Source organism: Glandiceps talaboti, chromosome 5 (assembly GCF_964340395.1).
Source record: "Glandiceps talaboti chromosome 5, keGlaTala1.1, whole genome shotgun sequence".
Taxonomy (NCBI): Eukaryota; Metazoa; Hemichordata; class Enteropneusta; family Spengelidae; genus Glandiceps; species Glandiceps talaboti.
The window spans coordinates 14,079,954-14,104,801 of NC_135553.1; the positions used below are offsets into that span (position 1 = coordinate 14,079,954).

General features: G+C 37.8%; 3 protein-coding genes across 3 annotated transcripts in view; all 3 read left to right on the forward strand.

Annotated features, from left to right (window-relative positions):
- Positions 1 to 12,581, forward strand: part of LOC144435391 (uncharacterized) — a 30,550-nt gene extending 17,969 nt beyond the window's left edge. Inside the window, exons 3-5 of the mRNA XM_078123987.1 lie at positions 3,206 to 3,531; positions 12,438 to 12,542; positions 12,575 to 12,581. Coding sequence (XP_077980113.1) covers positions 3,206 to 3,531; positions 12,438 to 12,542; positions 12,575 to 12,581 — 438 coding nt within the window. The remainder of the gene's footprint in view (positions 1 to 3,205; positions 3,532 to 12,437; positions 12,543 to 12,574) is intronic.
- LOC144435392 (transient receptor potential cation channel subfamily M member 8-like) overlaps positions 1 to 24,848 on the forward strand; it is a 103,016-nt gene that overhangs the window by 8,648 nt on the left and 69,520 nt on the right. The gene's annotated exons all lie outside the window — the stretch shown is intronic.
- LOC144435978 (uncharacterized) overlaps positions 12,581 to 24,848 on the forward strand; it is a 35,113-nt gene continuing 22,845 nt past the window's right edge. The window contains exon 1 of the mRNA XM_078124629.1: positions 12,581 to 12,621. Coding sequence (XP_077980755.1) covers positions 12,592 to 12,621 — 30 coding nt within the window. The 5' untranslated portion in view covers positions 12,581 to 12,591. The remainder of the gene's footprint in view (positions 12,622 to 24,848) is intronic.

Genomic DNA, 24,848 nt, shown 5'->3' on the forward strand with positions numbered 1-24,848 from the left:
ACTTGTTTTCAGATGTTTTTGTTTTATTTTATTTTCTGTTTTGTAGTTTATATGTTGTGTGTCTGGGCCATTGGATTAAGACTAGTTCCACTGAACTATTTCCATGGCCCTCACCAGGGAGGGTGACCATGCAATACTAAATTATATTTTTGTCATGTACACTTTCCCAGTCTAAGTTCTGTCATTCTTTTTGGTGAAAAATAAAATGAGCTATGATCTATATCTATCTAACATCTACTTTAAAAATGTCATAACCAACATTAAAACAATCTGGGAAAAATATTACTTTGGACTACAGTCTGTCTAAAAATACACTCAAGTCTAATGTGTCACCTATGGAAATTAATGTTTAATTACTGTGGTTATAAAATTAACTTCTAGTATTATTTAATTCCATGTTACAGGCTCTAGGCTATCTAACTTCCTTTCGAAAAACCTAACTGGCAATCATCACGGTGTGGCTTGAAATGTAGACACTTCAAACTTGTGTGAAAATGTCGATCACCATGGGGCGTCTGGCTGGTCTACGCTAATAATATCTACATGACGTTGATCTCTGTGGCATAGTTTGAAGCCTCCCTAAACGTTTCACTAGAGCTAACGCTATTCACCTACTATGAGCACATATCCTACACCTATTTCTTAATTCATTTTGGTGGTCGGCCATTATTTGAAATGCTGAAATACATAAAACAACACGCCATTCAAAGTCACAACACGTCTTGTTTGATTCTAGTCCTGCTTACATGACGGTGTGCACGAGTCTGTATTACTGACTTGACTCTAAACACTGTCATGCAAAGAGCAATAGAGTTTGCCTATTACAACACCGCAAGCAAAATGTACGCGCGCCAATTGCAAAAGAATTACCTACCGAACGATCAAATATTAGCAACCGATCGAATATCTACGCCATTTCCATTCTTCTGACGGTAGTATTCCCTGCTCAGATCACAAAAAGCGTCGAAATCGGACCTTTTCAAGTGCGAACTGCAACATTCAACTAACCCTAGTTTACACCGCCACATTTGATATCGTTGAGTGAGATGAATAATTACCCAGAGACACTTGCGCCGATGTACGTAAGGAGAAGTGATTAAATTTACGATAGAATTTGAAAAGTTCCGATTTTGATAGTTTTGGTCATCTGCTATAGGACTTTTGCAGTCAAAATGAGGTAAACCGACTAATTAATAGATTTATTGCTAATATTTGACCACTGGGCGATTTTATTCCTTAGTTACCGGCATTTTTTGTAAGTCCGTATTTAACGGCAGGTTCTTAGCATGACGGAGGTAGGAGGGACAATTGTCAGAATCGAGTCCCGGATTACTCCGCATGCAAGCAGGACTAGTTTGATTCAGGTTGACCCGACCTTTCACAGAAAAATATTGAGCGTGCATGAAAAAATGCGGCCGGTCTGTTATAAAGAATTTTGGGGGGGACATTTTTGGTTTCTAAAAATAATGGCAATTGAAGAAAACGTTTCAAGAAACGGCGAAAACTTACCTATTTTTCGAAGTATCAGCCCGATTTCATTCAGGTTTTCGACGTACACGATAGAACAGTTACCCTAGTTGTTGATAGTGCATTCTGCACAATCCATGCTCAGTAGTCATTCATAGGGGGTTGTGGGAGTAAATATCAGATAGAGCGGCTAGGAAAAGTGTCTCTGGTAAAAATATTTGAATTTCGTCGGTGGTGGCGCTACACAATCCCATTGGCTCACAGTTTGCGCATGTGCGCGTAATTGAACATTCAAATTTCTAATAGACAATGCGATGTGCCCCTACCTCCGTCGCCATTTGCATAAGCTAAAAACTTTTGATAGCTGACAATATCGTGTTGGAGGTGGTACTGTACTAAAAGTTGTGGAGTTGAGGTGTCGTGTTTAAATGCTGAGTCCAAAGGTTACGTGTTTATGCATTCAAATTTCAATGATGTATATTTTGGTTTCTTTCATCGTAACACAAGTCTGATTATGTGAAAATTGTTTTTAACGGATAGCAAAATATTTCATCATGTGGGACACATTACTCAGTTTTTGACAGTATTAGGTAAATTGACTGCAAACTAAATGCACGACATGTGCTTCCACGTGTAAGCTTACTCATCCCGGCTGATCGGGCCGGTCCTTCAGGTACAGCGACTTGGTACGTGGTAGCGATATACCAATCGAGTCTACTTTTTGTCTAGTGACAAATTTGTTTGTCAATGACGTCTGTTGACATCAATATTAATTATTTAAACTATCGTGAACAATTCAAGACTATTACGTGGTAGTGATATACCAATCGAGTCTAGTTTTTGTCCAGTGACAATTTTGTTTGTCAATGACGTCTGTCGACATCAATATTATTTAAACTATCATGAACAATTCAAGACGTTTTTATCGTGTTATTATGAGTGAAATGAATATCAACAGCAATTTTTACAGAGAGGCAGAGACGCGTACATATGTGGACATTGGCACATACGTCATGTCAGCAAAGACACGACTACCAAAAACTAACTAATTTAACAGAAGACATGTTTATTTGTACAAAACTGTCGAATCAAAATCACGCTTTCACTATGTGCCTGTTGTTGGTACATGGTGTTGCATGTAGCATGTTTCTCTCTGACGGAGGTATCAGAGTCCTCGATGACTTTTCCTTATTTTTCTTAGATGCTAACTCAGACAGAGCCTTCATGCTTGTTCTTTCCTTACTCTGCCCTGGAACTACGCTTTTGCTTGCAAATGCATACTAGTTTTTTTTAACATTCTCAACAAATGTTACTCAATCTTCTATTCATTGCAGTTACTGTTCTTTTTATTTAGTACTTTACAGCAAGTGTGTATTTGGGGCAGATGTCATAGGCTTGTTCATGATTAGTTCTGCAGTTGACTTCACTTAATTGGCAATTAATGTAGGGAGAGTTACTTTAATTTGTGTTTTCCCTTTCATCTGCAGACTAAATTGGCTGGACAAACATGAAAAAAAAATTGACACAGGAAGGGGGGTGGGGGAGTATTTAAGTGATGCGCGCTGACCAAAAATAATTCTACGGTGAGTGCTTTACTACTGCAACGTTCTATAAAGCTTCACATTACATGTTCTGGTTGGCCAGGACATTGATACAGCAAGGGGCAATGCAAACAGCAATCAATGAGAAAAAATAACTTATTGTATATGTTCTGTTGTATTCCAACAATTGTCTATAGGAACAAGAATCTCAAAACTTGGCCCTCGTGGATGGAGAAAAAGAAATTGCATTTCAATTGATACAGCATGAACCTGTCAGGCAGCTGCGAGACTTGAACATGCGACTGGCCTCTTTCGTCGACATGATCCGAAATACCAGCTATGGCAGCAATCAGAAAGTCATGATGAGTTTGGTTTTGAGTGAAGAGAAGCTAGTGGATGAGACCATCATTGCCAATCGGAAGTACTCAGCATTGTTCACTGCCACCAGTAAACTCATCTCTAGTATGAAAAAAAAAGTGTGTGATGATGGGAAAGACGAGAAGATCAGAACTCTGAGAGATCGGTATGTATGAAATATTTTAAATTACCAGATTTAAACTGAATGCCTTCTCTAAGGGTAGTCTTGCAATTTCATGATTTATGCAATACATTTAGCTCTACAATTTTTCAAGTCCCAGTGAACGTTTAGATGACAAAAATGTTGTTCAAATGCCCGCTTCCTATTCTAAAAACAAGAAAGGTTGCCATCCTCAATTTCAACCGGCTTTCATGATCCCCTACAGGCCTCGAAATTCGTTTTTTTCCCACCTGCCCATTGGGCAGGTGGTTGAAAATTTTACCTGCCCAACCAAAATTTTACCTGCCCAATTCACCTTTCACTAATTTTGTTACTAGTCCTTTAGATCAAGTCTTCTATGGTAAGTACCACTATTGAGCCACCTGTCTAATGCCCTGATCGCAACATAGTCATCACTCTCTGGCCCATCCAATACTATACAATGATACGTAGTAACGCATCTAATGAGTCGATACTCGGTGAACTGCGCCAATCGTTCTCTTCTCTTTTCAACCATTTATATTCTTTCTCCCATTCTTCACGGAATTTTCGCTTTCTTTTCCTTTCATCCTGCTTCCAAAACGTTGTCGATTTGCTATCTCCGTCATCATCTTTGTGTGACTTTTCAGTCTCTTTCGATGTACTTGGTATTGCCACTAAATTATCACTCTCCATACGCAACTTCCCAGCTTTCTCGCCGTCATCACCCTCACTTTCTTTTCTTTCTTGCTTCTTCTTCTTTTCATTTGGAGTATCATTGTTTGAAGACTTCGTAAATCCAAACTTTAATAAGCTCATGTTTATTCAACAGCTTTCATTTAATAGCATACGTAACGTCACTTTGAGGTCAGGGCCCGCTGAGGTAAATACTACTTCATGAACACATGACATGGCTGGTCACATGAGTGAAACACATGGTTGCTATTGATATGCAAATCAAACCAATACGTGCCTATGACGCGAATGTCCATATATGGAGAGGTTGAAAGGTCATTGCATTCTGGCATTAGGCACTGCGGAAATGAAGAAACTTAGGTTTGATCGAAACAAGCTAAGTTACAAGAGACAAATCGACAAAAAATAAAACCCCAAAACGATTGCGATAACAATTATTGACCAAATTAGAATAAGCAGTTTATAATAAAGTATTCCAAAAAAAAGCGCCGGCCCAACTGGGCAGGTGTGCATAAATTTTACCGGCCCAGCACCACTTTTCACCTGCCCTGGGCCGCTGGGCCGGCGGGAATTTCGAGCCCTGCCCTACATACCCAGGATATGCACACCTGTTTCTACAGCAAATAATAAACGAAATCAAACCCTCATAACATTGCTATTATGCATCAGAAAGTTTACATACTTCATGGTAAGCACTGAAACAGTTTAACAACTTTAATGCAGTGAAGTGATACGGTATTATTACCCTACTTCGTCCCTGGGTAAAGTGTATACATTCCTGTTTCGACCGAGATTAATACCGATGCCATTTTTTCTGAGCAGTAGCAATTACTCGGAAATAGTGAAAATGGCAGTTCTTGTTTGGCTATCAGATAGGCAATATTTATCTTTATTTTTATTTCTGCTATTTCGTTATCACCATTCAAATACTAGTTATACCAAAGGCTTTCACCAAGGGACTGGCTGCCGCTGGTTTCATGAAATATATGTCTGGAATTCGCCCGAACATGTGTCACTGAAATGGAGTGTTCCATTAATGTTTGTTTGTTTTTCGACCAATTTTCCCTGTTCCAACGCGAAATCAGACTTCTCTTTCGAGAATTTGCAATATCGACACCATACTCTGTACATACTGCCATCTATTAGGTACTTGCTGTCTTCACTGGTATGGATGTTCATCCACTCAAAATGTTCAAGCCATCATACAATTTTACATCTTTAGATTTTCCAGACTATACAATTGATCTTTTGAACCCACCGCATTTGAAACGTTGCCTGTTGTCTTGTTGCAATTAGCGGGTTGTTCATCATTTCCATCACTCATACCTGGCTTACTAGCTGGAGAAAAGAAATGAGTTATACGTCATTTACTCAGACTTGAACCAGTTATTTACTGCTGTGTAGGTACTCCATCAAACTGTCATGATTTGTGGAGAGACGTTGAACTAAAATCTTTAAAATCACTAATGTCAGGGGCAAACCGAAGCAGCCAATGAAAAAAACAGAAAAGGCCAAATTGTGTCGGAATCAAAGGCTTGCCGACATAGTCATGTCCAACAACAAACGTATCAAATTTGAATACAATGCTCACTTGAATGGTCGTCCATTGTTATCTAAAGGAAGTGTCAATCAAAACTAACATCAACAACTTTGTCTGTCTTCATATATTTTGATACATTGGAGTCAAGAGTATTTCAGTCAGAATATTTCGTCTACACTAAAATACTTGCACTTGCGACCTTCAAAATTGCTGGTAAAATGTCGGTAAATGTAAAATTTCGTCGTTCATATACCAGTAAATTTAGAATGTCACCTGCTGAAGGCTGATATTTATGATTTCACTGGCATTGGCACAGTTTTCACCGGCAACTACCTAGGCTGCTCGGACTATCAAATAAAGTAAAAGATTTTCAATTTTTAAATAGTGAAGAGATGGTATGAAGTTATGTAGGTGAGCTCTCCATCATGATTGCTTGCAGATGCGATCTTATGGCCAACCACACATGTAATAATGGGAAGCTTTTATAGAAATTTGTAGCACAGATCTCATGGTAGGCGTTTTTAAGGCCAAGGAAAAAAAGAATTGTTTTCTGGTGAGTCTGCATCACTTAAATATCTGCCTCGATCTTCTTTTTTCTCGTGTTTGGAGAAAACGATGACACAGACAGACAGACACACAGACTTTTCACCCCAAATATATCTCCTTCCTTATGGAAGGAAAAAATGGCATTTACTTATGTCATATGGCGCATAAATAGGGTTAAATGTTAGGATAAGAGTAGATAGCAGGGTTGTTGGGAATGCTTTAATGTGCATACATGTTTAATGCTTACCTGTCTGAAAATGTAGTTCTCCCAGCCTGTTAAGATACACAGGGAAGAACCGCTGGCCGACCGCTGCCGATTGCAGGCCCTTAGATCTGTAACAATATCTAACATACATTGTTGACTTCACATGCCACTCATATGGAAATTTGCCGTTTAATTTTCATGAAACTTCGAATACAGTCTTAAAAATACCTAGTGAATCGATGTATGAAAAAATAATTGCTTGGTGGAAGCAATTTTCTTTACAAAAACGTAAAATTTGGTCAAGATTTTGGGAAAAAATCGGTGAAAATTTTGGCGAGCGTTTCCTGTAAATGTATTTGGCGTACACCCTGAACTATGACCTAGACACATTCAAAACAACATACTCTATCGATGTATGATAGAAAATAGGTGAATTTCCAAATAATTCTATGTAAAAACCGAAAATGGTCCATTTTTGAGTCCAAACGTTGTCATTTTCAAGTCCCAGGCGAAATCACGTAAATTTGTAACGAGTGATCCGATTGAAAAGCGAGTACCAAACATCGATAGGTCAGAGTCTGAAGAATTACCATAGAACTACATTATCATCCGGGTACTTCCCGCTAACACGCAAAGTTGGGTCAAAGGATTAGTCTGAACGTGAAAAAATCTTGCCGAACGAAGCCAAGGATGACGTGTTTTAATAAATATTCATGAGAGTTTACGGGTGGCACCATGATAATGGAGTGGAATGCGGAAGTAGGTCTCTGCATAACGGATCGCCCGATAGTGCATGAGTTGTGACATCGCGGGAATTTTAAAAGATTAGTGCAGTAAATAAGATTTTTTTTGTCAGGAATGACAATTCTTGAGTATATTTTGGTAAAGGAACAGGAACATTGGACTATCTGTTCCTCCTATTTGACTAGCCGTGGTGGGACGTGAGCATGGACAATTTGACATATGCAAATAAAGTTCAAAGTCCAAGACACTTCGTGCTGTGTCGGATTATGTCGGAAATAGTCAAGGCGATTCTTCCCCGTGTACCTTAATAGGAACATTTCTGTCAAAAAGAAGGAGTCATTACTGGCATCAGCATCCTTCGATCCAAGACCAACAGATTTCCGTTCGGACAGACAGTTTTTCAGAATTACAACAACTTATCGGTCCTTATGACCAATTCGAATTTGGAGTAAATAATAACATTTATTCAAAGATATATCCAATTTCACCTACATGAATCTGGTCTTGTGTTACCTATTTTACTCTCGACATCTAGTTTAAGGGCCGGCATCGTAATTACACTTCCTTACGAGTAGTCATGAGTAGCTACGAGTAGTTACTATGTACTACGGTGAATATTCATAAGTCTCGACGCATATTCATGTACTTTAGGTAGTAGACAATAAAAAGTAAACACCTATTGTCCGGTATTCATGAGCCCAAACTACGATCATTTATGCGTAGTCTTCATTGTGAAAAAAATCACGAAACAAAAAGATTTTCTTTGCTGTGCAAATCAGTTTCACGCTTATTTTTAGTCCCTGCCGGACGAAGTCCGGGATGGGGACTTATGGATTGGGTTCCGTCTGTCTGTGCGTGCGTGCGTCCATCCGCCCGCCCGCCCGCAGCCGTTTCTTGGAGATGCCTGGACCGATTTCTTTCAAACTTGGTACAGGGGCAACATATAATGGCATACATATGCACGTCAATTTGTTTTATGACACGATCCAATATGGCCGCCTAGCAGCCATTTTGTTTGCAAATTTTCCCTGTCTAAGGCCATAACTCAGACATGCTTGAACAGATCTCATTCAAAGTTGGTATTAGCACAGTGTTCTATGACATACATGTGCGTATTCATTGTTGTCAAGATACGATCCAATATGGCCGCCTAGCAGCCATTTTGTTTGCGAATTTTCCATGTCCAAAGCCATAACTCAGACATGTTTGAACAGATCTCATTCAAAGATGGTATTAGGACAGTGTTCTATGACATACATGTGCATATCCATTTTCATCGTGATACGATCCAATATGGCTGCCTAGCAGCCATTTTGTTTGTGAATTTTCCATGTCCAAAGCCATAACTCAGACATGTTTGAAAAGATCTCATTCAAAGTTGGTATTAGGACAGTGTTTTATGACATACATGTGCATATCCATTTTCATCGTGATACGATCCAATATGGCTGCCTGGCAGCCATTTTGTTTGCGAATTTTCTATGTCCAAAGCCATAACTCAGACATGCTTGAACAGATCTCATTCAAAGTTGATATTAGGACAGTGTTCTATAACATACATGTGCATATCCATTTTCGTCGTGATACAATCTACAATTTTGTTGGCGCAGTTTTCATGTCCAAAGCCATAACTCAGACATGCTTTCACAAGAACAGGTCCCCCCCCCCCAATACCCGACCCATTCTTTATTGTTGAATGGTTTATTCCATCACGTCATCTTGAAGAGTAGGCATGTCCCATGTCCAATGAGGAGACACAACATGAGTAGGCATTTTCCATGTCCAACGAGCAGACACAATATATCTAAGTCTGTTTGATTTAGGTTCACAAGTGTTGTTGCATGATCAGAGTAGTGATAACATGTCTTGCCTAAAAATACCTTGAAGAAGAATTTTTTATTCGAAACGTCGGATTTTACATCTATTTATTCGGACTGCCTCACAAGTTCCTTATGCACTTCTCGGCTAGTCAACAAACATGTCGACCACTTTCGTCTGGCTGGTGAACGGTGCATTGATCGTGTTAGATTTTAGTCGCAGGATTCGTCAGTCGAATTCGAACATTGTCCACGAAAACAAATTAAAAACTAAAGCTTGTCTCACATTAATATATAGTTTGATTTGGTTGATTTAGAAGTTACCTAAAAGCATTTCGTTTCTTCAAAATTTTGAGGAAAAACGTCATTTACATAACGAAATTTCGCGTTACAAATAACTGAATACATTCATCACTTGCGTCTCTATTTTTATCTACTGACATCACGCCACGTGTTGCCGAACATTGCGATTTCTCAACTCAACCCCATCATTTAGGAATGTTACTGTACTGAGAGACATAAAAAAATTCGTTGTTGTTTTAGAATATATAAAACAAATCTCGTTATTCGATGATATAAAAGTCAAAACTGCACTTCCGCAACCCAGAAATTCAACAGCATTTCTTGGCCCTACCATGGCCGCCAAGCTTGAGCTTGTAAGTTATAGTGTTAGATTGTTGACCGTGCAAAAAACAAAATCTAACCGCGATTGATGCTTTGAGAGTCACACAATTGTACGATAATCTTCCTCAAAGATTTACTGTTAACCCAGGACTGTTACAATATTACGTTCATGCGCCCATCACAATAAATTTCAAATACATACCGTCATGTTCGTGAAAAGATTTACTGAATATTAAAACTTTGATTTCGTGCGTATCTTATTGGTTTTTTTTATGAACATCGCCCATGAACTTGCACTCATAAAAACATGTACAGTACTAGTTTCATCAGCACATTACTGGCTGGAGTACGTGGTTTTCTTTGACAATCGATAATTATGACAAACTACAATCAACTACGATAGAAGACGATGTCATCATTGGAAACACGGAAGGTGAGAATCACTATCTATTGTGTGTTGGCGATAAAAAATTACGCGTATCTACGCTCAAAGACGACGTCTTTACGGGAAACAAAGAAAAGTGAACTGATTATCTATTGTCAGTTATTCATGAACTTTAATACCTCATTATCTCCTGTTTCACGTAGTACATAGTAACTACTCATAGCTACTTTTCACTACTCGTGAGGACGCGTAATTACGATGTGTTTGATTTTGATGTCATCCCTAAGTCAAGTGACAGAGCTAGCTCGCTACATGTGTTGTTGTCAATGATGATATATTTACTTTATGAAATTGTGTTAGCAAACACATGATTGGTTGAATTTCTCTAATTATTTGTGCCTTGACTAATCAGAACGTCTTAGACATTCAGACTCATTTTACCCATTCGGCACATGCGTCTTTTTCCGCCATATAATAATCACTTGTAAAGTTTACTATTCGAAGTGTATGAAACTTTTAACGTGTTTGAGACAGTTCCACGTTGTATTTATAAGTATGTGGCGATATTTAGAAGGCGGCAATGAGCTTCTGAAGAAGAAGACGAAACAGACACTGTTTTTTTAAAGGCTGGTATTTATAGCCGGTAAATGTTAGCGGGTTTCCCGATCAATTTACCGGAGTTCCCCATGTGTACGTGTGTGGCCATGATCAAAGCAAAATGACGGAAAACATATAAACTACTCTGAAAATGGCATTTTAACCTTAGACCCTCCACCAACGTTGGTGGAGGGTCTATGTTTTAACTAATAAAGAAGGCAGGTACGCTTCGTAAAATATCTTCAGTAGGTTTTTGGGTTTTTTGTAAAAACACTAAAAAAATTGCGTAGTCTGATTGTTTTCAATTTGATGCATATGAATTATGACAGTACTATATCATATGTACGTCCTGTCATGTCGTAATCAACGTATAAACTTAGTGTTGCAATTTTTGTTGCCATTGTTGTATCTGGAAAATTACTGCATCATCCCAAACACGGGTTCATAGTGGATGACACAGGACAGTACAGTCAACACATCATGCTCCGACGTTAAAAAAACTGGCACTGTGATACATGTTTAGCCATGGTTCTCTTCCTCATGTTCAGATTTTTTACACAAACAGTTAGAGACGATACTCGATACACCACGGTAGGGTATATGGGTAGGGCTTCATGGGGGGGGGGGAGGGGGGGCTTCAGTACACTGAAAGAAGACGAAACCGCTCTGTGTCACTGGAAATTGAAATAAAGCGAATACATAGTTTTCAAGAGTTATCCGTCAAAACATTCTGCTATGATGAATTTGTGGGTCTACATTCGCTAAGAGTGGGAAAGCTACATCAGCTGTTGACACAGACGATGAATCTGACTTTGGATTATGTGATTCAGAATGTAGTTAATCGTACAGTGAGGAAGGAGAGGACTATCTCTTAGAGATTGCAGATAATATAGATTTAATGATTTATATTATCTACAATCTATGGATCTGTATTTCTATGGAATGAATACATTCAGTCTCAGTCCACTATAGTCTATAGGAACAGATTATGTGAGAATGAATATTCATAGTCTCTGGGTTCATAAATTACTTGGTTGCGAATCCATAATTTGCTTGCAAGTTATTTTTTGACTCTGTGAGTGGAAATTTTCAATTGTAAGAACAGATTGATGAAATAAAAGTGGATAATAAACAAGTGCAAAATAAACCAGTTAAGCATTAAGAAAGAAAAACGTCGTCTGGCTCAACACAGATCTTACAAAAATTGCTATATTTTATCGTCTGCCTTTGTCGGTGGAAAATATCGTACCAACACTGCTACATCTTCCTAGCCTGAGCTACCATTATTTATCACATCATCACAAAACCCAAAACATCATAACAATATGATATTTTTTAGGCACATAACAGTTTTAAAAACGTGACAATAGTACGTCACATAACATGTAACAATGTTTACAATAACTTTGTCGAACTAGAAAATGTAGCAATGCTGGTAAGAAATTTGTCGAGCTAGACCATAAAAATCTAGCATGTTAGTAGGATTTTTGACCAACCAGATGATAAAATGTAGCAATATTTTTGTTAGTCAGAATTTTGTCTAGCTAGACGTACGATGATTGTTTCCACTCCACAGTTCTCTTGTAGAACCACTGAATTAATTAATAGCGTATCGTATTCATGTATTGTGAAGATTGCCTGAGATATTTTGGTATTCATAGTTAAATAAACTCTGTCCAATGAGTTGCATCAGAGAAAGGTTATGACAATCATACATTGCCATTCTATTTTTCCTTCACCAGTAATTACTAATTATCTCGTTTACTTATATGCTTTCAGGCTGAAAGTGCAATCCAATGAGATCGGGATTTTAAGAGGCGAAGTAGATACTCTGAATTTGGAGAAAGAACAACTGGAAGAAGACCTTAGTGCCAAAGTAAAGAAGCTGGAAGATGCTCAGTCTGAAATTAGTGAAGCACATAACAAATTTAAGATGGAGCTAAACGATGAAGTTGATGCACAGGTAGGTATCATTGTTAGGAGTTTGATTATTGTTGTGACCATGTCATCACAATATAGGGAAGGCTTTCGTTCGCACAACTGAACTGATTAGGTTCAGTAGTGCTATAGGCATGGCATAATGTCTGTGTGTGTGTGTGTGTGTGTGTGTGTGTGTGTACAGTACAGTTTTCGCCTAAGCTTTCGCCTCAATCGCGTTCGCATCGCTTCAGCTTCGTCTCAACGTCAAGTTTACGGGAGATCGCTTCAATTAAACATCGCTTCCCTTTCGCGTTGAGTTCGCATTCGCATCGCACCCCGTTCGCATCGCATCAACTTTGTTTTCGAATCACATTGTGTGGAACAGGCGCTATTGAACCGACATATTTGCATGATAAAGGATTTGAAACGAAAAGTATAGATCATTACGGTTACTAAAATTATGTGGGGTTGCACTTTACTTTTCTGTCTACGGCACGATAACCCTTTTGGTTAAATTTACGTTAGTTAATAAATGTTGAGTCATACTGACTGCAAATACAACATACATCTATGTTGAAAGTTTTGTATCCGGACCCCATATTTTTAGCTCCGCTGTCAGCGAAAGCTGAAAGCGTAGCTCTAGGTATAGGTGGGTATAAGAGGTATAGAGTAGAGTGAATCATAGGTGTCAGTCAACTTTTTAGCTCCGCTGTCAGCGAAAGCTGAAAGCGTAGCTTTAGGTATAGGTGGGTATTGAGGTATAGAGAGTAGAGTGAATCATAGGTGTCCGTCAAACTTTTATATTTTCACTATCTACTCCGAAAGTGACAGTCGGAATTCTTCGATATTTGGTGTGCATGTTCCCTGGGGGGAGGCTTTTCAGATTTGTTCATGCCAAATTGATCTGTGCCATTTTCAATTTTTTATGATTTTTTTTCCAAAAATGACATTTTCATCAACTCCTCATAAACTTCAAGTCAGATTGCTTTGATATCTGGTGTGTTGATGCACAGGGGGTAGCTTACTTAGATTTGTTAATTTCAAGTCAGCACGTCTTCTCTTCTATTTTTTATGATTTTTTTTTTTGAAATTTGAAAAAAAAATGAATATGTTAATGAGCATAATGACCGACGCCATATTGGAAATCAGTCCGCGAGACTTTAGGTAAAGTGCAACTTTTCAAAAGACACTATTGACGTCAAACAAGCAATGTAATATGTGCTATAGTCTTAATTCTACGCATTGTGCGCCCAAATGACAAATATTTGTTTGAAAAAGGGTTGTAAACTTCAAATCCAATCTCCACCCCTCCTACAGAATGGTTCATTCCAGTATATGCACCTCATTATCATTGTGAGAAGTCTTCCATGCCTAGCGCCTGAACTGAAGTGTATCGAACGATTTTTGACAGTCAGTCGTCAATAAAAACGATAATACTCTTTCTAAAATTACCACATTTTGAAAGGGAAAGTACTTTGTGGTTCATTTATGGAGTTTTGTTTTTGTACGATCAATATTGGTGGCAAAATTACAGCGTCAAAATTGCCGATGTGGTAATAATGCACGACAATCCCAAGTACCCGGATGCACGAGGGACTAACCCAGAAGCAAGTCGTTGTCAGCCATACGTTACAGTGCAGTGGTAACATCGTCCGAGAAATTGCTGCGTTCAGTGTCATTATTCACAGAATTGTTGTTTTCGAGTGAAAACTCGTCTTGAATTGTATAACTCTAACATGTCAAGTTATATTTTGAAAGTTGTATCGCTAGTTTGAGACGATTTTCTCGCGTACTATCGGGGCTTACTTGGACTTGGACCTTACTCCAGTTCATCGGGAAGTTTAGCCAGCCCGATAATTCTTTCTGGTTTAGTTTACAACACTTTTGATCGCGCAGATTTTGTTGTTGTGATGAAAAGAAATTTAAAAAAAAGATCACTTCAACCATTTCGTTGTGTTTTCTTTATGAAAGGTAATCGAACATGAACGAGTGTTACCACTGTAACCAGGAGGGTCTATGCTGTAACGTATGGCAAGGGTTCGACATACACGCTGGTCCGCTATCCCGCGAGTCTAGTAACTTTCTGTAAGGACCAGTAAAGGTTACTAAAATGCCCATTGCAGGTAGTCCGACGGGATAGTGACTTTTCGATAGGTATATTAGGGAGCTCAGAATTCAAACCACCGGCTATATGATGAATTCACGGTCATAGTAAAATTCATTTGATTTTTAATTTGCTATTTTGACCAACTCCGGTTGTCTATTCGCGATAAAATTACGATTAGTTTGGAAACAGGGTAGATTTTCTATGATTCCGTGTCATAAAAGCATGTGTTGTGTAGTTTTCGAAAAGCACACCCGGTGGGAAAGTCGCCCAACAGGCGATCTCGCGCCATTGCTGTACTACGTCGCACTTTATTCTGGCGGGGTGTCTCTTGAAAACGGGAATAGCGAAGGATGAGCCAATCAAGTGAGACCTTTCAAATGTAGCTAATATTATAGCCAATAAAATTAGTTGTACGATGATATGTGTATAATAAGGGTAAGGCTGGCCTAGCGCCTCTACACTGTAACATAACAAGTAAATAGTAAAGTTGAAATCTTTGTCGCATGAATTCGTATTTATGTACAGATGCGTAGTCTTTCTGAACAGTAATTTTTAGATCAGTTAGTATTTAAACTAAGTTTCTGAGTTAATTATTCGGTAGGTTATTGACGAGCTCCCTTTGTAAAAACGCTGTACAAATTGGATGTCAGCGTTCGCCCGGCCACGTTCAACGGAACTAAGTGAAGCTCAATCATAACAATGGTGGCTGTCAAAATCGAAGACGCAATTTGAACGTGTTGTTATTTCAGTGAGTTTATTCAGCAAGAAAACAACGTGTTCTATGTTTTTGTACTTCCTACATGATGTGATGATCGATTTTTTACCGGTACAACTTACAGCCTACAATGAAACTGCTAACTTAGTTAGTAACGCTGACACGATTCCGTGTTCCGTGTTCCGTGTTCATGTTTTGGGGCACATTTCTAAATACGCGAAACCAGTTATTGAATGTGTAGTGGATATTGATATTCAGTTTGAAAAATTAAAATCCTGAACTTTATTTTGCGAACGGTTTTGTCATTTCTTAGTAATTATAGGGCCGACTGTATCACGTTTAACGCTTATGTCAACCTGGAAGTACATAGACACGAAAATAGACGAAGTGACTTGTACATGTAATTAGTAACAAAATTTTGCTGTAACTGCTGGTAACCTTCAAATTTATTTATTTTTATGTTGTAAATACATTCTAATATGCACTAAGGACAACACTATAAAGACTTGCTCCATGGGAAGGTAATTTTTTGTCTTTTAAAAATGCAATAGTTAGATCAATGTGTACCAGAAATGTTATGTAGTATTTAAGCTAGAAATAAGACCACATAACATCTTATACTCCCCCCCCCCCCAATTAAGACAAACTACTCACAGAAAGCAACAAAAAAAGAGAAGAAGCTCCAAAACATAAAAAAGAGAATAAAATTACAGTAATGAGTTGATGATGCACAAACAACTACAAAGAAATAGACAGTTCAATTACAACACACGGTTTGAAATAAATACGGGGTTTGGAAAAGTGAATTAGAAGTAGAGCAAAAACTAAGAGAGATGAAGAGCCTAAGTGAACAAGCGAAAGCACTTAAAGATAGGACCACCAAATTTTTTGCAGGACTACTACGTTATCAATTTTACTAGTCCTGTGGGATAGTGACTTTTTTACTCCAGTGTCGAACCCTGTTGGCTGAGAATGACTCTCTTTCGGGTACTTGGGGATTGTCGCCGTACGGAAACTAAGATGGTGATTAATACATTTCTTCCCTATATATATATCTACTACAACTAGTTCAAGTTGAATGTTGTTGACTTGGTAAATTTGTTAGAAAATTCAAATTCAAATTGCCTCAAAATTATTTTAGATCCCTAGTTTATTTCATTCATCATTAAAATTTTCCAGGGTTAAAGCTGTAAGACACTGGAATTATTTATAGCCAACCTCAAAATCCTCTTTTTTTTCTTTTTCTTGTGTGCATTTCCCAGTCATTTTTTTTCTGAGATTTTTGTGCAATTTTTCATAACAGTAGATTTTTGTTATAAAATGGTGACTATGGTATAAAAGTACAATACATTACCAACTTCTGTGTAAAATGTGTTTTATAGTGAGACATCATATGAAACCACTAACCACTTTATTGCATCGCTAAAACAAAACTGCATAGTAAAGAGCTGAAGAACTGAACCACTTCTACATGTCACCAAAATTAAAAATAAAATTTAAAAAAAACAGCGGAGCTATTCTGACCGATAGGTCGCTTGTTATATTTTCATCATCTTCTCCGAAAGTGAAAGTCAGAATTCTTCGATATTTAGTGTGCATGTTCCCTGGGGGGAGGCTATTCAGATTTGTTCATGCCAAGTTGATTTGTGCCATTTTCAATTTTTTATGATTTTTTTTCAAAAAATGATATTTTCATCATCTCCTCAAATACTTCTTGTCAGATTGCTTTGATATCTGGTGTGTTGATGCGCAGGGGGTAGCTTACTCAGATTTGTTAATTTCAAGTCAGCACATCTTTTCTATTTTTTATGATTTTTTTTTGGTAATTTAAAGAAAAAATGAACATGTTAATGAGCATTATTGCCGACGCCACATTGGAAATCAGTCCACGAGACTTTAAGTAAACTGCCACTTTTCAAAAGACACTATTGACGTCAAACAAGCAATGTAATATGTGCTATAGTCATAATTCTATGCATTGTGTGCCCAAATGACAAGTGTTTGTTCGAAACAGGGTTGTAAACTTCAAATCCAAATTTTGCACCCCTTCTACATAATCAGCCAGTCCGCAACAAACCACATTTGCATACAATCTATCCTCATATGCTCCAGATAGCGACACTTTGAATGGCTGCTCACGGGCCTTATTTTTCGGTATTTTCAACTCGCCGTAACTTTCACTAAAGTTCCCCATTTTAGATACTGAAAACGCCTAAACCTCAACTGATATCTCTTCTTTCAGGCCAGCAAAATAAATTTTGGCATTACATTTAGGAATACCGATTTTCCGACGAATTCGGGACGCATACTTGAGGCCTTGAAATTTCGACCAAGTTTTTCGCTCATAGCATGGAAGTATAACCCTCCATGCTCATAGTTTCCTCAATACGGACCGGAAAGTTTACAAATTTCACAAAAAGGTGGATTTTTATGTGTTTTAAATAACCATGGGAAGTAAATTTAGTAGCATCGTTGTGTAACGGTCCCGACCGTTCAATAATTTTCGGTAGAAAATGACTGATTTGACCCGGAAGCTGAAGATGACCTCGTTTGACATCCGGGCGATTTTCCACAGCAACAACACGGGAGTTCTTGGTACTCACTAAAATCACACTTCAGACCCACTATAAAAGTTTGATGTTTTCAGATAAACTGTATCTTGTGACTAATTCTATATTGTCGTGCATTTTGGAGTGACAATGAACCAGAATGAAGACAACTCGCATAAGGAAGGCATGCCTTGGCATGCAGTTGAAGTTATGCAAGAGCAGTGTCTCACTGCCGACTGTGAATCGACCAAACTTTGTTTATTGGCCGACAGTTTACATGTAAAGTTAAACGACATGAACGTGTCTTGCTATTTCCAAAATGCAAATATTTGTCAGGTAAAAATAATTAAAATAATTACAACTTTAATTTGGCTTCAGACTTTGCATTATGTTTTTCGTATCTTTCCCCATTTTAAATGTAAATCCGAAAAGGTTCTCTCTGGTCATGCCAGTGGTTAGCCCTGCTTACCTACGACAGGCGGTGCACAAGTCTATATTGCTGACTTGACTCTCAACAAATAGTAGGGACAATTGTCAGAATCGAGTCCCGGATTACTCTGTATGCAAGCACGACTCGTCAGTGATCATACCGGGACTGCTTTGAGTACGAGCGAGGTGAGGCATGTTGAGGTAATTTGTTGAGAATTACAAATATTGCGAAATGTCAAGTACAAGGTTTAAATACAATGGAATGATGAAAAAAATTGGCCGAGTCTGCTGAAAGGCGCCGGTCACAAGAAACTCCGTAAATTAAAATATCAGACGATGTTATGTCTACTACAACTAGTACAAGTTGAATGTTGTTGACTTGGTAAATTTGTTAGAAAATTGAAATTCGAATTGCCTCAAAATTATTTCAGATCCCTAGTTTATTTCATTCATCATTAAAATTTTACCAGGTTAAAGCTACATAAGACACTGGAATTATTTATAGCCAACCTCAAAATCCTCTTTTTTTCTTTTTCTTGTGTGCATTTTCCAGTCATTATTTTTCTGAGATTTTGTGTAATTTTTCATAACAGTTGATTTTTTTAATAAAATGGTGATTATGGTATAAAAGTACAATACATTACCAACTTTCTGTGTAAAATGTGTTTTATAGTGAGACATCATATGAAACCACTAACCACTTTATTACATCGCTAAAACAAAACTGCATAGTGAAGAGCTGAAGAACTGAACCACTTCTACATGTTACCAAAATAAAAAAATAAATTAAAAACAACAGCGGAGCTATTCTGACCGATAGGTCGCTTGTTTTGCATTCCCGACATAGGTGACTATGTCGCATTTTAAATAAACTTAAAACTTACGAACAATTGGTTTTAACTTTTTTTCTGACGTTAGTTAAGACACATTTAATGGGGCGTCCCACTCATCAGTTGCTTCAATATCATAGACTAAGTGTTTCTCCATTTCCCTTGTCCATACATGTAACGACCATGTATTTTGGCAAAAGGAGGAGGAGGGTTTTAGTAATAGGCTTCTCCTCATTTCTTGAAGCACATATTCTTTTTCGTATTGTCTGTCCGAACCAGATAGAGACGTAATTTACCAATAATGTTTTTTTTTATACATAATGCAATCCCATGACAAAAAATAAATCTTTCTCGGTTACACGACATCAATTGAAATACATTTAGGTGTCCGATCTCTTCGTCCTTTTTTTGCATTTCTCTGCTAGACATCGGTCGTATGCGAACAAGTATGAAATTGAATTCCCCATTTATGATCAAAGATCGCAAGCTTACCTATATTTGTTGACGCAACTAAATGATAGTTGCCAGGCAACCATATCTCATTACAATAGTTGCTATGCCATTCGGCCATGACCTAGATTTGAACTCGCGGGCAGCCATCTCCACTTGTATTGAAAGTTCGTCAACACGCCTACCCCTTCACCTCTATACTGCTCTTTCACAACTCCAGGTTAGGTGTTTCATATTCGGACTGTATAGGAATACTTATTTACCATCAAAATGAGTAAGGGTACTGCAGTGTTGGTAATATAAATATGAAATCATTCCTGTTCTGACTTTGGGGTTTCTTTTGAAAAATTTCCATAGTGGTCTGAGTCGGTTGAAACGGTTGAAAAGCTAAAGAAAATTGAGCGTACGTATACGTAGATGAGAATCATTCTTCATTAGTATTAGGGCTACATAGGCATACTTACCAATTGGAATAAAGTACATGTAATATAATAGGTGTACTTTTAGATGTACTAATTCCTACATAATTCATAATAGATAACTTTACTTGTTAACATTGGTTTTTCCAATGTGATGGCAGGTTTCACAGCTTTTCAGTCACAACAATTCTCACTACCTAATGGTTGGTTTTCTACGAAATGTACTTGTCTTCATGGGTTATTGACCGAACAGATATTAATCCTTTTAATGCATGATTTAATATGATCGATCAACCACTCAACAGATAAATTATTAACTTAAAAGATATTACTGATTTATATCGTAGGCCATGTTATGAGAGCCGTTAATTACTTCCGCCATGTTGAAATTCGATTTCGTGAGCGAAAAACGCACAAAAAATTACGATCGCTCGTCATTTGGATCGTACTCCAGATACCGTTCACTGTCATGCTTTCAAAATGGCTGTGTAGATAAACAAAGCTAATACGCATGTGTGGAACTAGTTATGGCAGCAATTTTTGCAGCAATAGCTGCCGTTAAACGGCATAACGGCGAGGTAGGTGAATGACCTTTGGCGTTCCCGCAATAGCGGGAATTGGTGGGCGCCCTAGAGTGTTCCCGCAATAGCGGGAATTGGTGGTGAAAGGGTTAAAGCATACCGACATTCTTGTCACCACACAAACATGTTTTCCAACACCCAGACACGTTTAAACTTTGCAGGGATTATATCATTCTTTTATCAAACTTTCATACCGTTAACAATACATACGGTATACGGTATGTTACAATAAACATGTATTTTCGCAAAATCTCTGTCATAATGTGTAATTTCCACACACATCTGCAAATCCGACATTCTCATCAGTTCAACACTGCTACACACACACAACATAAATGTTAGACATTATTAATTACCACCGATTACTGTTATTAATGAAGTGTTATATGGCGGCGAAATTAAACGTGGAACAACAAACTCTGTGGATATAGATGGTGGTGATGTTTATTAGTTGACACCTGTACTGAAAGCATAAAATTGTAGCACACTGAAAGTTTCAATTCTGATTACTAATCATGAAAGGGGATGATCAAATTTTAGCTATACCATGATCAGAACGGCATCAAGCGAGATGCGACTTTGGATATATTGAACATATTTATTTTAAAAGGTTTGAATTTCCTTGAAACGTTTCAAAAAACTGGCCGATCGCATTTCTAGATACCAGAATAAGATCTTCCTCTTCAAGTAGGCAGGTCAGACGCACTGAAAAATTTTCTGCCACTGTGTGTTCACAGCATAAACCCTGACATTGACAAGACAATATCTCTGCTTTGAAAAGTCGGATTTTTTTGAATAAATCATCTTTTTGTTCACATTTAAAAGGTCAATATTTCTGTAAAATAATTTTTAGTAAATTTTGGAAGCAATCCGAAAAAAAATACCTTTAAAATGACATTTACTCAACTGCGCACGGCGGTAAAAATCGGCCGTTTTCACTTCCTCACTTCATTTTCAAAGTGCAGGGGACTGTGTCACCTGACCTACACACATGACCACTCATTTGAAAGGTCATGACATTGTGCGATGTGTCACAGCCTCGTTCTGGTGATTCTCCGCCGTTCATTGCCGTTTGAAATCAAAGTTCAAGTTCGGAGTCAATTTGCTACCAGAAGCCCGAGGAATTTCAAGTAAACGATACTTTCATGTTAAAATTTGGTGTTTTTTCTATCAAATCATGTATTTTTAGTGTTTTTTAATGAGCGAGTCCTCTGCACTAACTATTTTAGTTTTACTAGTGAACCATCAGTTCGGAACGACACGCGAGTGGAGTTTGAGTGTGAATAGGACGCCATTGTTCATGTACCAGGTCGCAGTGACCGTCACATACCACTAGTTCTAAGTGGCCTGAAAGTTGGTTAAAGTGATCAATATTGACTTTTTTCACAATAAAATGATCAGGAAGAAGTGTTGTGTTATGTTTTAGGCCAAAAAAAAAAGAAATGTTTCTGGTCATGTCTTTTTTCCAAAAACGGTGCGACGACGCGAATTTTTTTTTTTTTTTTTTTTTTTTTTTTTTTTCCCTCCCCTTCAATGTTAATATATATACATCACACACTATTCAGTGTTCACATATCACATATAGTGTTCAGTCAGTGATCATGGGCCTGGGCCCTGAAGAATTTTCTCTTTCTTCTGAGTCGTTTTGGTTTGGTTGCATAGCAACCACTGCAGGTTGGGTAGATGTCAGCTGCTCTCTCTCCATGTCAGCAAATCATACAACTCCGGAATTTTACGCTGTTGTAAGGATAATTTGGAACGATGGGGGTCGATCAACCAAAGAGCATCTCCTAAAATGTTGACAAATTGGTCGCCAAGTGATCTGCTGTTATAATCCCATCTGAGGTTCTGTCCCTGCAACCATCGTATCATATCATTGTGCAGTTTAAAACGTGCGTTTGGTCGGTCAAGCTGTCGTTGTTTTGGCCACGTTTTTTTTCTAGCACCACCCATCAACAGTTGAAATGCATTCTGCACTGGTACTGGTCTCGACTCTTTCTGAACATCACCAGTTAAATTAAAGGTGATAAACTTTCCAAACTCGATGACCGCAGACATTGTCACTGATAATGGTATTGTTTGAAACTGGCCGGTGATTGACGTACTCACGCTACTTTCCACGGGAAAGTCAGCATACGCTGGCTCCAGTACAAATCTATCTCCACTATTCAGAACACCCCTGCTCAAGTCATGGAACAGCCTTATATTTAATGATTTTCACAACTTGTGTGAGGTTAGGCCTGGATACTTGTCACACGTATACAGACTACAGTAAGTTGAAATTAGAACAGTACACTAGCATATATCACTGTTGTAATGTTGTGGAGAGTTTACGAATCCGTATGCAGACTTCATTTTTTTTCATTTTCTTGTTACATTGTCAAGTTATAATTGCTTTTTAAGTATTGGTTCAAATTTTTACATGCTGCACAGAATTATTGTGCATTTTAATGTTTGATTCAAAGTTACTGAACAAGTGTTTATGACTGGATGATAGTATTATACTACCATACCAGGTCCAAAGATGCCACACTTACACAGTATTTCCTCTTGCTTTTTTTCAGAGAAAAACTGATCTGAAACGTTCATTAGTGGTTGTCATGGTGAAGACATCACTGTCTAGTTTGTCTTTTGTAACAGGATCATATCAGAAATATGCATTTTTTGAAAAATCAATGTTTTTTTTTTATGGTGCAGGGACAATTTAAAATTCAAAGATAACTTGACTAATTATAATAAATAGTTTATTTTATTCTTTCATATTTTACGTGTACATTTGCATAATTTGGTCTGCCTCATTTGCATATTTGTGGATATTCATATTTGTAGTCCTATTACAATTTTTTTGAATGGTGACATTGGATTCAGCACCCATTGAAACATACAAATCCCAAATTTCATGTTGATAGCATGAATAGAAAGCTCTCTACAAGAAATATGCATACGTAATTAGGGGGAAAACAATCGGAAAATTTAATACTTTAAAAATCTGTATCTTCAACAGTTCTTGTCCAATTTTAGTCATTAAAGTATCATTTTCCTTCTTTCACCGAGATCTATCTAAGTATGGCAATGAGCAATATCTGCATTGAAAAAAGTGCCTGACCTGCCTACTTCAAGACGGGCTTGGATGTCAACGATACGTACACCGATGTTGTAGAGGGACACAATTCTTCTACGCAGATACATGTTAAGTCGGTAAGGATGGACGAGGGACATTGGTGATGATTGCATGCTTAGAGTCGTGTATTTTACTAGACAGAATTCACGACGTACAGCAGTGAAAACAGATATGCAAATACTGTCACACCTTTCACAGTATCGCTTCACCTTCATTGTTGTTTGACGTGAAGCGACCTTCATTGTTTTTTGATGTGATGCGAACAAGAAGTGAACGCGAAGCGAAATGACTGCGATGCGAAAGCCGTCATGAAGCGATTCCAAGTTACGAAGTGAATTGATTGAAGCGATAATGAGGCGATGTGAAGACGAAGCGAAGCGGACGCGAAAAATGCGACATCTTAAGCGAAAACTACTGTATGTGTATGTGTGTGTAAACACTTAAAGTCAAAAAACGCTTGACCGATTGCCATGATATTTGGTTGAAATATTACCTTGGGTGTCTTGTTGGGAAATTGTTCAACAATTGTAGCAACAGCCAAATGATCGCGTATATTGCAAAGATAGCAACATGGTTGGATAGGCAACTGGATAGTCATTCAGCAAATGAACACCTATTTTTAGCATGGACTAGCATATAGATAAACATTTTTAAAAACTGTTCAGTTGTGCTACAATGTCATTGCCGGTATTTTTCCATGTTTTGGACCATTACACAGACATGCATGAACAATTCCCATTAAAACTTTATTTAATTAAAGACAATGTTCTATGATGTATATGTATGTCAACTTGTGTCACGATATGATCCAACAGGACTGCTAGGCAGCCATTCTGTTATGATATTTTCATGTCTGGAACCATTTGGCAGACATGTCTGAGCAGATCAATTTCAGTCAATCTTGGTATAGGCATGTCAATTTGTGATTGCCCCTATCACAAACAAGAAGCGTTACAATCCAAAGAGGGATCAACAGCAGGGGCTATGTCATCTACGATGGCTTGTTTAAAGTAATTCTGGTCTTGGATAGGTTCAACTTTGAAGCTGCTTTCTACACATTGAAGATACT